Source organism: Wasmannia auropunctata, unplaced genomic scaffold (assembly GCF_000956235.1).
Source record: "Wasmannia auropunctata unplaced genomic scaffold, wasmannia.A_1.0 LD334579.1, whole genome shotgun sequence".
Classification (NCBI taxonomy): domain Eukaryota; kingdom Metazoa; phylum Arthropoda; class Insecta; order Hymenoptera; family Formicidae; genus Wasmannia; species Wasmannia auropunctata.
The window spans coordinates 129,026-143,697 of NW_012028311.1; the positions used below are offsets into that span (position 1 = coordinate 129,026).

A 14,672-nucleotide genomic window follows, 5' to 3' on the forward strand; every position below is an offset into this window, starting at 1 on the left:
CTCTCTCTCTCTCTCTCTCTCTTTCTTCCCCCCCTTTCTCTTCTTCTACTTTAATGTAATTGTAACATAGGTGTATTTCACATCCGTACGTTATTGTAGCCCCATTTTTCATATTTGTGTAAATTTTTGAAAAAATTGTACACGTTTCACAGTAGAAATTACTTCGTTATGATAACACCTTATAGGCACGATATCTCTTCTGTAAATCCTGCTAGCTGTATTTGTTATCTTATATTCAAAGTCAAATAGATTATGTATCTCAATACCATTTTAATCCAATTAATATATAAATGCATGTTATAAACGTTTTGCGACACGGGCAATTTTATCTCATGGCATTTCTTAATTACACACGCAGCGTTGGCATTTCATTTAGATTCGAAATCGATAGAAAAAAGGACTTTCAAATAGATAAATACAAAAAAAAAAGAGAATAGCATATTATACTAGAAAATTGTCCTCAGTTTATCCTATTCTACAGTTAAAAAAAACTCTTGGTTTAAAATATATTTCCTCCTATTTTTATACTTTTAAACGTTTATCTAAAAATAAGATAAAACGTAAAAATGTTTGGGATTAATAACCAGACAGTTATTTTTCGCAAAATGAAGATTGCTCAAAATGAACCAGAACGGAACGCTAGAGTTAAATTATGCATGTATATTTATCCAAAATATTGATGTGAAACGGATTTCTATGTTTATAAGAAGTATATATATATTTATTTATCGTCATATATATTTATTTATTGTCTTACCTTCCATCCACAGCGTCAATAGTCTCTGCTCGAATGCCGAGTTCGTCGAAGAGTCTCTGCATCCTTTTACGTCTCACCGGTCTCCTTAACAGATTAATCATGTAGATGCGATCCAGACCCAGGGTGTCCTTCTCGGGATACATCACAAAGTCTTTCAAATCATCCGACAACGGCAAATGGTCGCTGAATGCTGCACAAAACGCGATCGCACTATATCAATCAACATCGTCAACATGATAATATTGTATATATGTCGTTCTCAATTAGATAATATGTATCATGCCAGTGGAAAATACAAATAAAAACAAATTATATTTATGGCAAGAAATGAGATCAATTTTCACTTATTTACATTTTCGCGATGTCCATTTGCAACTACTTATTTATTTTATTTAATTATATTATGGTCTTTTCTTACAAAAGCAAGCTCACCCAACATTTCCACCTTGGTATTAGTCAATCGTTGCATATCCTCCGCGATAGTCTCATCATTCTCCAAAGGCACCATAACGAAACCGTAGATATCGTCGTTGCACACAAACAATGACACATCTGTAACGCAAACACAATACACTTTTATGTATTTAAAATGAAAATTTCGTGCAGTAAAAATCAAATCTAATTTTTTACAGAATTAAAATTAATTAATTAAATCAAATTGACAAAGGTAAAGTAGACCGATAATTTTGAATTAGCATTTGATTGGTGATAATCTCTCGCACTATTATTTACAATTCTTAACTTTAAGCATGTGAGAACTTAATATATAAACGATAACTTTTAGTACCAGATTTATTTGCTCCTATGGCGAAAGTTATGATATCGTCCACCGGTCCGTCGTAACGGGTCAATTTTTCGGCCTTATAGGTGAGACGATCTGAGTAGCTTCTTCTCAGATCTATGAGAACCGCGCTGTGGATCATGGGCACGTTATGGCAGCCAGTTTTCTCGCGAAATAAGATCGGCTCGTAGAGCTCCGTTCGCAAGTAGTAATACTCCGCCGTCATTCCGGCCCAGAAATTGCTGTACATGCCGTCCGACTTTAATAAGGGCGCAACGACGGTGTGCCCTTTACGTGTCAAATCGCGAATAGTACTCGGATTGGTCAAAAAAACGTCGGCATCCAGCATCTGCAAAAAATTCTCTTTTCTCATAGCCCTTGAATAGCTCGTAAATTTATTAAATAATTGGAAAAAGTGACGCAATTCTCTATAATTAATTCCGCATTCTGTTACGTGTAACTGACAGTCTCTAACTAAAATTTCACGTAAAGTTGATCTCAGGTCAACTTATACATCTGCTATTAATACCATATCTACCAAAAAATGTAAATTAACTTTATTTCAAATAAATAAATAAAAGTGTTACGCTCCAAGTTGAGCGTAATAAATCAATTTAAATAATAAAAGACATGCCTTTTGGAGCAAACGTACGCTGTTATTGTGACATGAACAATATTCTTTTGTTATAAATAATTAAAGCAAGTTATTAAAAACGCATACGTTTCGTTCCCTTAGCTTGGGTCCCCTTCAGTGCGAAACAGTTTGAACACGTGGATTACATCATTCAGTACCAAACAGTCAGATGATATATAAGACGCATCTCTATAGCAAACTTCGTAAGTTTCATATTCGCTCCCTCATTCTTGGTATAAATGACAACTGACACACTAGTCCTATAGTTTTACTACCAAGAACGAGGGGCCGAATATGAAACTTACGAAGTTCGCGAGAGATTCGACTTATATATCATCTAACAATAAGTGTTTCATACTAAACGATGTAATTAATCCACGTCTTCAAACTGTTTCGCCCTGAGGAGGAATCCAAACCAAGGGTCGAAACGTATGCGTTTTTAATAATTTGCTCTAATTATTCATAACAAAGGAATAATATTCACGCCACGGTAACAACTCCAAAAGGCGTTCTTTTACTATTTTAATTGATTTATAATTTCAATTCTTGTTAGAATAAAAAGACAAAAAGTATGTTAAAGTTATTCTACAGCTGTGGACGTAATTAAGATTTAGAAATGCACATAAGAGTGATTTTAACTAAATTAATTTAATCGGTGATTAATTTATCAAGCAATATGTATTATTTCGTTAACATGGATGGAATTATATTAACTTCACAAATAGCACAGAGTTCAAAAAGAATTCATTCGTATATATTCAGTCGTATATATATATGCCATCAATTCTGAGTTTATTTTTAGGTGCAAAAAGAATTCTTGCATCTGAAAATGAACTCATCAGAATTGATGACATTTAACTGAGCTCTTTTTCAACTCTCTATGCTATCTGGAATTTTGTTGTTTAACGTATGAACAAAATATTACAACAGGGACAATAAGATATAATTTAAAATTTTATACTTCAAGCAATTTTGCCAGTTGAATTAATGACCGATTACATTAATCGAAGTTCAATCAAAAAAAAAGATAATAAAAAACAGTTAGCTCACCAAAATAAAATCCGCCCATATTTCTCTCGCGTAATCGAGCGCCTGCTCGCGCAAATCTATTATGTGCGCAAATCTGCGAGGAGACCAATCTGCGATCGAACTCTCGTCCTCGAAACCGGTCGACGACGCGTTCAAGCGAACGTTCAGCGAATGATACATCTTGCTCCTCGAACCGATCCACCTGTTCAGTATCTTGATCGAGTTGTCAACATTGTTGTCGCTGCGTATCCTGAAAACGCGATTTAACATAAAATCTTCGCGTCTCCGCCGCGCGACTATTTTTCCGAAAATTACCTAATCACGCGAAATGCGCCCGTAATAAATCGCGTATTCGTAAGACTATCCGCACATAAACATGCGCAATGCATTACGTTCCATTAAGTACTCATTTTGAACTTAACAGTAAACTTGTGTTAACGCACAAACAAATTAATCCAGGTAGCACCTTGTAAACGTTTCTGAGTGATTAAAATGTCCACTCAAAAAACGTTTCTTTTTGGTAATAAAAAAAAACGTAGAGAAATATAATCGAATTTATTATTTTTTTTCTATCGGTGAAAAAGTTTGCTTGAAAAGAACGAATGCGCAAGCTTTTTTACAGATAGAGAAAAAATGATATTTCGATTTTTTTTTTACCAAAAAGAAACGTTTCTCTAAAAGTTTTTCGAGTGAACGCATTTTAACCATTCAGAAACGTTTTCAAGAGTTTGTTATGAAATGTTTCTGTAACAAATAGGTGCTATAATCTGGGAATCGTAACGTTATATAATTAAAGAAAGTTATACAGCCGTTATATATTTAATTTGATAAATTAAAATATTTCGTCAATTAAATTTACGGATAACAATCACGGATATTCATGTGCGGACAGTCTTTTGGCCTTCCGATCGCATGCGGCGCCTGGGCTGCGCCTTCAGGAATTCACACGGTATATAATGTTATCCTTGTTGTTCACCGAACGTCAAACAAGGATAAAATAATGTACCCAGGCGAAATGAACGCAGCCCAGGTATTTACATCCGCGCGTGCCTGTGAATCGACGTGCGTTTCCGCAAGCGCCGCATCGACTGGCGGGCAACTTCAAATTTATAAATAAACTTCGAGCCGCGTCGGAGAGCGAACGAAGATACGCGCCGATGACAGAAAATCCCGATGGAAACCATCACCTCGAGGTATCTATCAATTTTCTCGTATTAGCTCGCAATCGAGAAGATTCTGTCTCATCACAATTCGTTATAAAGCTGACTTTTTTTTTTTTAAGTAACAGGAAACGCGCGTGAATTTTTACGTGTCTTTTTTTTTTAAATCGCGAAATGCCGATTTTTGAATTAATTGTAAGTACATACGTCGGACACCCGCAAAATCGTCACGTCGACGGATATTAGGTGTTTCCGCGAGTTTTACACGGATATGTCGTTGCCGTGGTGCAGGAGTGAGGTTATGTGTCTCGCCACTCACCAAAGACCTATTCGCTTCTTCGGGTAGTCTTGCCGCTCCAGCAGACTGAGGAAGTACGGCAACGTGTGCGCCTTATTCCTGACTAGGACGCCGATCAGCACGGTCGGCTCTTTCGGGATCGTGTCGCACGTAACCAACAGCCACGCGGGACCGACGACGGAATGTACGATCAAATACCCTCGCAGGAGCATCGCGATGCGGATGTGAAATCGATACATTTCCGGATCACGCACGTGTCTTCTCGCGTCGGCCTGTTGGAAAATCTAGATGGAGGAATGTAGGGATTGCGCGAGGAGATGACCCCCGAATTACATGCGATCTCTCTGTCTCATCCTTTGCCCGCAGTGCTATCGCGAGTATCGCCATCATTGAGTTGTATGTATTGCACATACACGCGTGGGTGTCGTACTGTGCCGTGGGTGTGCGCGACCGATAAAACAGGAAATTATGTATGCGACGTCACAACGGTTTAATCAATTTTACATGTTTTTTTATATCCATTTTCTATAAAATATCTCTGAAAATTTTTCCACTCTTTTAAAGTTTCGTATAAAAAAATATATCATCATACGATTTATACAAAATGTCTATACTTTACTACGAAAATACACATCGATCGGCAAAATCTTTTCCAGTGCTATACTTCGGTCGTATTTTTCCTACAATTTTAATTCAACTTTGCCTCCGAAGGAACAGCTTCTTTCGCTTCTTTTGCTTTATTGTCCTCTCTTGGTTTCACTTCCTCCGATTTCACCTTCTTCCTTTGCTGATAACTAAGTCTGGTTTTGTCAAATTCCAGAATCATTATACCTAAATCCCCGCTGTATCTGTTCTTCGCAACCTGGTGACACGGGAAATGCGATAACTCATCACAGTTGGAGAATTGAAAAATATACAAGTCTAACAATTTCAAAGATACACACCTGTAAATATTTCTTTCCCTTTATGCTAGTAAGTCTTTTGTCCTGTATGATCAATACGTTGTCGGCCTCCTGACTCGCCTTAGCGCTGCCAAAAATGGACAAGGTTGTCAATTCGTCTTCTCGCTCCTTCCTCGGATGTATAACCAACGTAACGTGGCAATTGTATTTTGTAGAAAAATTCCTGAATTCCGCTATGATCTTGTCCTGTTTCCAGAATCTACGATACACACGCTGTATGTAAGTAAAATCCAATTTCTCGACGAAAGGTAAAATAATTCGTCTCACCTGTCGGTTTCCATTTCTTCCGACATGCCCATCATGAACTGCATATTGTCAATTATCACATGAGCTATATCATGCACGTAAGTTGCATGCTGAACTGCCTGTGTGAAATACAAAGGGAAGAGACGTAAAATTATACATAATAAATTTTTTTACAATTGTTATAATGAATAATCATATGAGCGTACATCCATAACAACTCTGATGTTCTGCTGACCGTGGAAGGTCATAAAATAAATCGGTAATTTGGTAAAAGCGTCTGCATACGTGTCGAATTTATCCAGATTGTCTTCCAGAGACACCTCTGCCATTTGCTGCAGCATGGTTTTAGCTAGGCGAGCATTTCTGATTTCGAAACTACCCCACAGCGTGTTGACACCTTGCATTGCTAAATCTAACGAATACTCGCTCATAAACGTAGTTTTGCCACTCCCTAAAAGTCCATTGATATATGTACAAAATATTATTTTACAAGCAGCATCTTTTGATACAAATAATTTAATTATCTTTTCAGCCGTTCTTTCAGCTGATCTATCATTATCTTACCAGTTGGTCCCGTTAGTATCGTAAACTCTCCTCTCCTGTGCCCTTTCAAAATTCGACTCAAGGCAGGATATCTTTTCCACTTCACACCCTGGACTCTATCTATATTCTGCAAATCGCACAGCACATCTTGCCTGAGATCGTCGAAAATAGTAATACTTCTATGCCAGATCGGCTGGGCATTCTTCAAAATACTCTTCAGGTCGTAGCCCCTGTCGGCGGCTAGTTTCGGTCTGGGTTGCGTGTCGATCGGTCTCACGAAGTAGCACCTCTTCTCGTTTAATTTCTTAGCGAATTGCCTGGCTGTATACCAGCTGGGCTCGTCGTTTCCGAACCACAGTATTAATTTCTTGAAACTTTCGAAATTCGGCAACAGCTGCTGCGGCAAATTTTGCAAATTGTACGGCAGGCAGACGATCACGCTCGCTGCCCTTTGAGACACTAGCGCTAATAAATCGTGTATCGCCGGCACAACCACCGCAGTCGCGTCACTTCTGGTATTTTTTTGCTTGTAAATGATAAATCCACCAACATTCGAGGTAGGTACGGTATGTTCCAATTCGGGTTCACTGGAAAGGGTCTTGTAACCCGTAACACTGCCGAAAGCGATTAATGGAAAGTATAATAATCCTGGTTCAGCCGCGTATACACCATTTAACTGTAAAATGTCCTCTTGCGAAATTCTCTGTAATAATTTCCATTAATTTGTAATATAAATACATTCATTGTAATATAAATACATTCATACTTATAAACACTAAATCTATGTTAATTTAATTATCTTACCGGGAGAGAGAATGTATTCAGAACTCGCTCGTACGACTCTGACGATAAATTTGCAATTGGCTGATTAGACTTAATTATATTATTCCATTTTGTTTCATAATTTTCTTGAACTTTGATGGCATTTCTCAAAGTTTTCAATTCCTCTTGCGTAGCCTTGTTCGATCTTGTCAAAAATTTCTCCAATATATTCCATTCTCCCTTAGAATTGCATCCGTCACATAGAAAGTATCCTGGAATAAACAAGTTTTTATTAGATAAAATTATGTTTTCTTACTTATCTGATTTATGCATACCTTCTGTCAAATATCTTGTTACACATTCCTATAGTATCTTTCTTTTTACCTGTTGTCTTATTAATATAAATTTTTGTCCTTTTAGGTTTATCACAGTCACATATAGGACAGTGATTGTATTCAGTGATTATACACGCATGTCCCTCGATGGTGGCGATATGTTTTTGCTTCAGAATTTGTTTTATTTGAAATAACGACACTCCGGGTACTGGCTCGTTCATAACGTTACTAACAGTGGAATACAAACGACGGTAAACCATCCGAAATTTATCACGTCCTTCTACAGTCAGAGAGCGCATTAATAATTTTAAAGACATTTCTCTTGTCTAAGCGAAGCCTCGTCGGCATTTGAAATTACTTCTACCAACACCGACGTAACGAGAGACAAACTCGGTGTAGCGGTGGAGAATTTTATCTACATAATCATATCTATGAATCGCGGTATAATTCGGTTCTTTTATTAAATTGTCACGATGTAACGTCCAAAGTATTTATCAAGCCACAACAATTACAAGTTTCTCGCGGGAGAATCACATTTGTTTATCGTCATTCGGGTGTGACGATTACACGCGGAACGACAGCTTCACATAATTCTCGAAGTCAGTAGGTCTTTACTGACGTTTTTTTCAAGATGAATAATTTTTATATTTGCTACGTTGATACGTCGATCGAAGAAAAACCGGCGTGCAGAGCACATGATTGTGAGGTTATGGTTTACACAGGCCCGCTCTACAGGCTTGAAATATTCTGCTGCCCGATTCGTTCCGATTGGTTCCGAACGGTTCCGAGCATGTATTCCGGATGATCTGTTCATTGACGGTAGAAAGAGGTATGTTTTCTACACTTTTTACACTCAGAATTATTGTTTTCCCTAAATGTCCACCACGTGTTGATTTTCTACGCAACGTAGATTAACTTTGATCTCGATTTAACTTTAGTTTTTATCCTCTTCTAAATTCTAAGAATTAGATGGAGAGTAAATTAGACTAAGAAAGTAAGAATACTAAGATTAAAGTTAATTCACAATGGTAGAAATGAACCAATAGATTGATTCGTCGCGCATGCACGGGCGTCCGCAGGGGGGAGGCAAGACGGGCATTTCACCCCCCTCCCTCACATTGAAATCAGACGAGTGTAAAAAATTCAGAATTTGCTCTCTCATTTTTACAAATGATAAATATATTTGTCAAATGTGAGAGAGCTAAAATACAACACAGGTACACAACGTTCGGACATTTGCTCCTCGCGGTAGTTCGTACTAAAAATTTGGATCATGCCCCCCCCCCCTCTAATAAAAAACCCTTTGGACGCCCTTGCGCGCATGCGCAGAAAATGGAAGGAGGCAGGAAGGAGTTCATAACCTGTTACCTGGGTAAAACAACTGTATACACGTTGTGCACATGTAATTTTAATTGTCGTTTGCGCTTCATTAAGTATCGAGTCGATCGCGGTACTTACAAAGCAAAAATATTGTCGAATCAATGCCAGCTTTTCTGACCGCTTTTTGACTGTTATTTAATTCAAAACGTTTAAATTACGAGGAGTAAATTGTTTACGTTAGGCTTGTTTATTTTTTTTTTTATAGGACTTTTAATATGGTGAATAAAGGGAGCTGAAGTCACATCTATCACGTACAACAATTCATCTGGAAATATTTTAAGAAAAGTATATAATTTAATTATACATATATATATATTACGATGACAAATCAGCGGCCGGTCTCTTGCGGATTGGATTTTTGCTGTGCAGTAAATCTAAACGATTGCTTAATTTACGCAAATGACTCGAAGTAAGTTGTTATATCGACATTACATTCTATCATATTTAATCGTCATACTTTTGGCGTATCTATATTTGACGCAACCTCTGCACGTATATTAATACTTTTACTCATGGTTTCAGGTTTGACTTTATCTGTGCCCCCTTAGTTCATCCTTTATTTAAAAGAGAATTCGTTTCTGGTCCTGCCAAAAGTCGTCCGGGGCCGTTTACTAGGCCTGACTTAATTTTAAGCAGTTCAGGTATAAATTAAATATAATTATATACATATATATTTGTATCAATTGTATCAGTGGTCGACATTAGATGCAACTTTTGGCTGGATCATCTGTTGTGTCGATGCCCATTAGATTCTCCTTACCATCTTGTTTCAGAAGCGATGATATTATACGTATGAATGGAATCGTACTTTCTACAGCCGAGCTGTTGTAACATTTTTTCGGTATAGCTGCTCCTCAGACAAAGGGTTGCAGCCCTTAGTTAAGCGCATCTTTATTAAGATGTGAGCAACAAGGAGGAGATAATGGGCACAAAAATCTAGCCGAAAGTTGCATCCGAAAGATGCTAATCACTGAATTATATCGACTTTAAATGAACAAGTCAACTTCTGTATTACGTTGCAGACTGGAATAATTTAATAATTGGAAAGTTTTCGCCACTTATCAATGTTGACTCGATCAATCCAATTATTAGAAAAAATAGCGAAGAAACCTTAAATCAGGAATTGAGCTTAGCTAGTCATTTTGGTTTGTCAGGAGTGACTTTGAAATTAAAAGGTGGGGTAGAGAAAAATACGAATCTCGCAAGGATTATTTCTGACAAAATAGCAAATAACAATTGTACTTTCCAGGTAACACATGCATACACACTCATACATAGAATACAGTTATAATTTGTAGTTTTAATTTTCATAAATTAAAAGACGCTCAACAAATATAAAAAATATACTCTTAAACATGAATATTTTAAAACATGAGCAATATCATTTACATTAAAAATCAAAGAAATATGTATATTTATCAATATAGACAATATAAAATCTCTCTATAATCTGCAGAAGTATGAATTTATTTGAGATAAACTGATATAAATTGTGAAATTAAGGTATTCTATTATTATTATAGGTATGGGTACAAGTTCCTATGGAGAATCCAATTAGGCAAACCTATTCTTATAGAACAGAGGATTGTCCGGTAGAAGAGAATCCATGGGAATGGTGGAATGCCTTTAGAGTAGTATGTGATTACAATAAAAGATTAGGGATTGCGTTAGTTGTCAGTCATGACTTACCGGAAGAAGAAGAGGTAGGCTTACAGACTACATTTACAAGTTAAAATTATGCGACACGAACACAATACGTATAAGTCTTAATTTGAATTCAAATTTAAAAGATTGACAGATGGCTTGGAGAACCAGTGAGATGTTTGGTTTTACCGACAACGTTGTTTCTAACGAATAAGAAGGGATATCCAGTACTAAGTAAAGCACATCAAGCGTTATTGAAAAAATTTGCTGTGCTGGAAGTTCAATTCATTTTAACAGGCGCGTCGCGTTATCAGAGTATTAGTTATTACCATAACTATCTTGATTATTTATGGAAGGTAAAAGGAAATTGTATAATATTGTCTACAAATAAGAAATACTTTGCGAGAATTTTTTAGATCATTGGAAAAATCATTTTTATCTTTTTTTTTTTTAGGGATGTCAGAGTGATGGAACAGTGGAGAAATTTGCTCGAGGATACGAGGACTATCTGCAGTGTCCGTTACAGCCTTTAATGGACAATCTTGAGTCACAAACTTATGAAATATTTGAGAAGGATCCCGTAAAGTATCGAGAATATCAGAGTGCAATATACGAAGCTATTAAAGCAATGGTATCCAAGATGAAGGAGGAGGAAAGGACGATGTAAGTCAAATCATATCGCAAGGTAATTTCCATAAAAGAATGTATGACGAGATTGTAAATTTTTAGTGTCATTATGGTGGTTGGTGCTGGAAGAGGACCAATTGTAACCGCATCTCTGAATGCCGCGGAAATGGCCTATCGACAAGTGAAAGTATACGCAGTGGAGAAGAATCCTAATGCTGTGATAACGTAAGATTCATCTTAAAATAACAATTATATTGAGTTGGATAAAAATCTCTTTTTTTTTAATAAATGGTTTTTATTAGATCTTATTGAAATATGGAGATTCTCACCAAACGGATCATTTCCTTTATATTTCTTTAGTCACAGCGTTAAATTTTCAATCCTCTTACAAAATTGAGGCATACACGGGGTGACGATCGGATTCAAACTTGGGATCCCTTAACTAAAGGTCAAATCGCTCTTACAAGAAGCAACGCGTCACCCCGATTTTTATTAAATGTAATATAATTATATACTCGATGAAGAGAAATATAAAGCCAGTTTAAAAATGACAAAAAGTGATCGGAAAGAAAGAGTCAATATCTTATTTGATAAAGTATGATTTTATTTCAACTTGAATTTTTTGAAAAAATAAATTAGAAGATTAAATAATAATTAAAAAAAAAAATTAGAAGATTTTCCAACTTTATATATTCAGGTCTTATATGATCATGAATTATATACTCATTTTATTTCATCATCTATATTTACAGTTTACAAGCCCTTCAGAGAGATTTGTGGAAAGAAAAAGTTACAGTAGTATCATGCGATATGAGAGAATGGAATCCTCCGGAAAAAGCTGACATCATCGTGTCTGAATTACTCGGGTCCTTTGGCGATAATGAATTGTCGCCAGAATGTTTAGATAATGTCCTTAAATTCTTAAGAGGTTTGCATTGCACGCTATATTAAATTGTATTAATGATATTAATCTTTTTTTTTTACTAATTTGAAATCTTTTTTTTTATCTTTAGACGATGGAATTAACATACCGCAATCATATACTTCGTACATAGCTCCTATTCAATCCTCTAAATTGTACAATGAAGTGAGACAGCTCAGAGATAAAGATAAACATCCATTAGCTCATTTTGAAACTCCATACGTAGTACATCTTCAAAATAAATACGATATAGCAAATCCGAAGTCACTTTTTACATTCAAACATCCGAATCCAGGTTTGTATAAAGTATCCACCAACTGTTTATATTTTAATTTTAATATTTTAATATCTCTATGTTTATTTTTTTTTAGATGCTGTTACTGACAATTCGAGATATGAAACCACGACTTTTCAAGTGGAACAGAACTGCGTATTGCACGGATTTTCAGGATACTTCACAGCGATTTTATATGAAAATATCACACTAAGCATAGAACCTAGCACGTATAGCCCAGATATGTTCAGTTGGTTCCCAATCTTTTTTCCACTTAAGGTAAACTATACTAATAACATTTTTTTCTTTTTAAGATATACTTGCAAAATATAAACTTATTATAGATAAAAAATATTTATTAACACAGGAACCAATACAATTGAAAGCGAAAGATGAAGTAGTGGTCCACTTCTGGCGCAGATGTGGTTCTAAGAAAGTGTGGTATGAATGGTGCCTCAGCAAACCCATTCCAGTTCCAATCCACAATTCACTCGGACGTTCTTCCATTATCGGATTATAATGTAACGATTTTGTGATTATTCCTTGCTCATTTAAGAACTTCCCGATAATGCATACAATGATTATACTTAAGTACCAATTATTAGATAGTTTTTTTTAAACAAAATGTTGGAAAATCTTCCAATTCCAGACAGTATTATGCGAATGTTTCTAGTATTTCTGCATTATTTCAAATTTGTTAAATTGCTTGGTACAACAATATAAAGTCAAATGTAATTAGAATTTAATTTGAATAATTACGTCGTATTTATTACGACGTAAATGACGTAAATTGACATAAATTGATTTGAATTTATTACGTACAATTAACATAAATTTTTTTATTTGCAATACATGTGAATGACGCAGCAAACGTTTGTGGAAAAATATTTCAAAATATTAATCGGATATTTGTTTCACTTGCGCTTCGAAGATATTGTGCTCAGATGTATTTCCTTGTCACGTGGTATTTATTTAGCATTCAGGTAATAGTCATTGATGGTGTGAAACGATAAGGAATAGAGGAAAGCGTACTCATATGTAGTTGTGTGAAAAATATGTGAATATTTTCTTTATTGCAAATGATTTTTTATGTGCTATAACTGTGAATCTCTAGACTGCGATCCGATTCACGCTCACAACGCTCTTGGAATCGTTTCATCCTTGTTGCTTATGAAATGTTAAACAAGAACAAATAATGTGTCTCACGAGATGCTGCGAACGTGAATTGGACCACAGTCTTAGGATACGCAGTCAAGCTGAGGCTACAAATGCTTTGAAGCATTTTCTGATTGGTCAATTTGTAAAATTTTTTCTTCTGATTGGTTAATCAAATGGTTAAAAGCGTTTGTTGCATCAAATTGACGGCATCCTTAATATGACGCTGATATCTGAGGTTACTGATATTCATTGAGGTCACTGATACTGTAGAATTTTGATAACATGTATTACGAGATATTCCCGAAGCATACTATTGCTGTCCTCTTAAACTCACGTGATTTGAGAATCATTGTCTAAAATCTATATATTGTAACATTGATATTAAGCCAAATATTGTCCACATAATAATTATGAACGTGCATAGTGTACAGTTTATAATGAATTTCTACTTCTTGACAAATAATCTTCTTTTATATAAATGCCTCTGATTTATTTATCAAAAAAAATTATTAAAATCCCGAATTATTATGTGTGTAAACTTAAACTGTCAAACTCACTTCATTGTAGTTGAAACACAAAAAAAATAGCAAAAAATACATGTAATAATATTGTTAAAGATTTTTGGAAATCAACTTAGAGGACCAAAAAAAGTATTGCCATTTATAACTTGAAACAAAGAAATTCTTATATTTTGCTCACTAGCATTAATTCTAGTGTATAGAACCAGAGAACACTCTAATTCCAAAATAAATGACGACTATTCTATCATTTATATTTTATAAGTTCCCAGACACTCTTGAGAATAAAATAAAACATTTTAATAAAATTTTTTTTATTTTGGTAATATAATTACAATTTGGTCTTTTTTAAGCTTTTTTAAACTTATAAAATAACAAAAAAATATCATGTATAATATATTGCTTGGAAAACTTAATTTACAATTTTTTCTCACCTCAAAAAATTTTCCTTTTGCTTTTATTGCAGCCTTATATTTTGAACATTCTGTTAATTAATTTTTCTAATGTACTTAATAATATTCCTCCAGGCACTGACTTTTTGACGCTGCCAAAGTTCTGTAATCCATGAATCTACTTTTTTTACTTCTATTACTTAAAAAGATTTTAATGAAAAAAATTATATAAGTTTTTCAGACAACATGT

At 35.1% G+C, this 14,672-nt stretch overlaps 3 protein-coding genes across 8 annotated transcripts in view; 1 reads left to right on the top strand and 2 right to left on the bottom strand.

Moving 5' to 3' along the window:
- The window catches only part of LOC105458174 (glycosyltransferase 25 family member), a 29,228-nt gene extending 24,181 nt beyond the window's left edge, over positions 1 to 5,047 (bottom strand). For both annotated transcript variants that reach the window (XM_011703285.1, XM_011703284.1), the window contains exons 1-5: positions 4,681 to 5,047; positions 3,223 to 3,451; positions 1,545 to 1,887; positions 1,190 to 1,309; positions 758 to 947 (exon numbers count right to left, since the gene is read on the bottom strand). In XM_011703285.1, coding sequence (XP_011701587.1) covers positions 758 to 947; positions 1,190 to 1,309; positions 1,545 to 1,887; positions 3,223 to 3,451; positions 4,681 to 4,898 — 1,100 coding nt within the window. In that variant the 5' untranslated portion in view covers positions 4,899 to 5,047. The remainder of the gene's footprint in view (positions 1 to 757; positions 948 to 1,189; positions 1,310 to 1,544; positions 1,888 to 3,222; positions 3,452 to 4,680) is intronic.
- Positions 5,048 to 5,127: 80 nt separating this feature from the next.
- LOC105458177 (twinkle protein, mitochondrial) lies at positions 5,128 to 7,840 on the bottom strand. Its single transcript, XM_011703294.1, has 7 exons — positions 7,557 to 7,840; positions 7,215 to 7,444; positions 6,432 to 7,113; positions 6,074 to 6,318; positions 5,889 to 5,986; positions 5,604 to 5,820; positions 5,128 to 5,521 (listed from the first exon to the last, which is right to left on the bottom strand). The coding sequence occupies exons 1-7, from the start codon at positions 7,822 to 7,824 to the stop codon at positions 5,348 to 5,350; spliced, it is 1,914 nt and encodes a 637-aa protein (XP_011701596.1). The 5' UTR covers positions 7,825 to 7,840; the 3' UTR covers positions 5,128 to 5,347.
- Positions 7,841 to 8,249: 409 nt separating this feature from the next.
- On the top strand, positions 8,250 to 14,280 carry LOC105458176 (protein arginine N-methyltransferase 5). 5 transcript variants are annotated; one of them, XM_011703291.1, is made up of 12 exons: positions 8,250 to 8,336; positions 9,093 to 9,296; positions 9,410 to 9,528; positions 9,910 to 10,136; positions 10,411 to 10,590; positions 10,678 to 10,887; positions 10,986 to 11,194; positions 11,261 to 11,383; positions 11,911 to 12,086; positions 12,172 to 12,375; positions 12,452 to 12,633; positions 12,722 to 14,280. In XM_011703291.1, exons 2-12 carry the CDS (start codon positions 9,208 to 9,210, stop codon positions 12,872 to 12,874), a joined length of 1,872 nt encoding a protein of 623 aa, XP_011701593.1. In that variant the 5' UTR covers positions 8,250 to 8,336; positions 9,093 to 9,207; the 3' UTR covers positions 12,875 to 14,280. The 5 variants fall into 5 exon arrangements, with proteins under 5 accessions (XP_011701593.1, XP_011701594.1, XP_011701591.1 ...); XM_011703292.1 differs by lacking the exon at positions 8,250 to 8,336 and adding an exon at positions 8,421 to 8,879; XM_011703289.1 differs by lacking the exon at positions 8,250 to 8,336 and adding an exon at positions 8,835 to 8,909.
- Positions 14,281 to 14,672: the final 392 nt, after the last annotated feature.

Excerpts from the sequence above, each read along its gene's own strand:
- LOC105458177 (XM_011703294.1), bottom strand. The coding sequence starts at position 7,824 with ATGTCTTTAAAATTATTAATGCGCTCTCTGACTGTAGAAGGACGTGAT. Across the intron at positions 7,114-7,214 it reads TGAATACATTCTCTCTCCCG|AGAATTTCGCAAGAGGACAT; the intron begins GTAAGATAATTA and ends AAATTATTACAG. Across the intron at positions 5,821-5,888 it reads GAAGAAATGGAAACCGACAG|ATTCTGGAAACAGGACAAGA; the intron begins GTGAGACGAATT and ends TGTGTATCGTAG.
- LOC105458176 (XM_011703291.1), top strand. The coding sequence starts at position 9,208 with ATGACAAATCAGCGGCCGGTCTCTTGCGGATTGGATTTTTGCTGTGCA. Across the intron at positions 10,591-10,677 it reads ACTTACCGGAAGAAGAAGAG|ATTGACAGATGGCTTGGAGA; the intron begins GTAGGCTTACAG and ends CAAATTTAAAAG. Across the intron at positions 11,384-11,910 it reads AATCCTAATGCTGTGATAAC|TTTACAAGCCCTTCAGAGAG; the intron begins GTAAGATTCATC and ends CTATATTTACAG.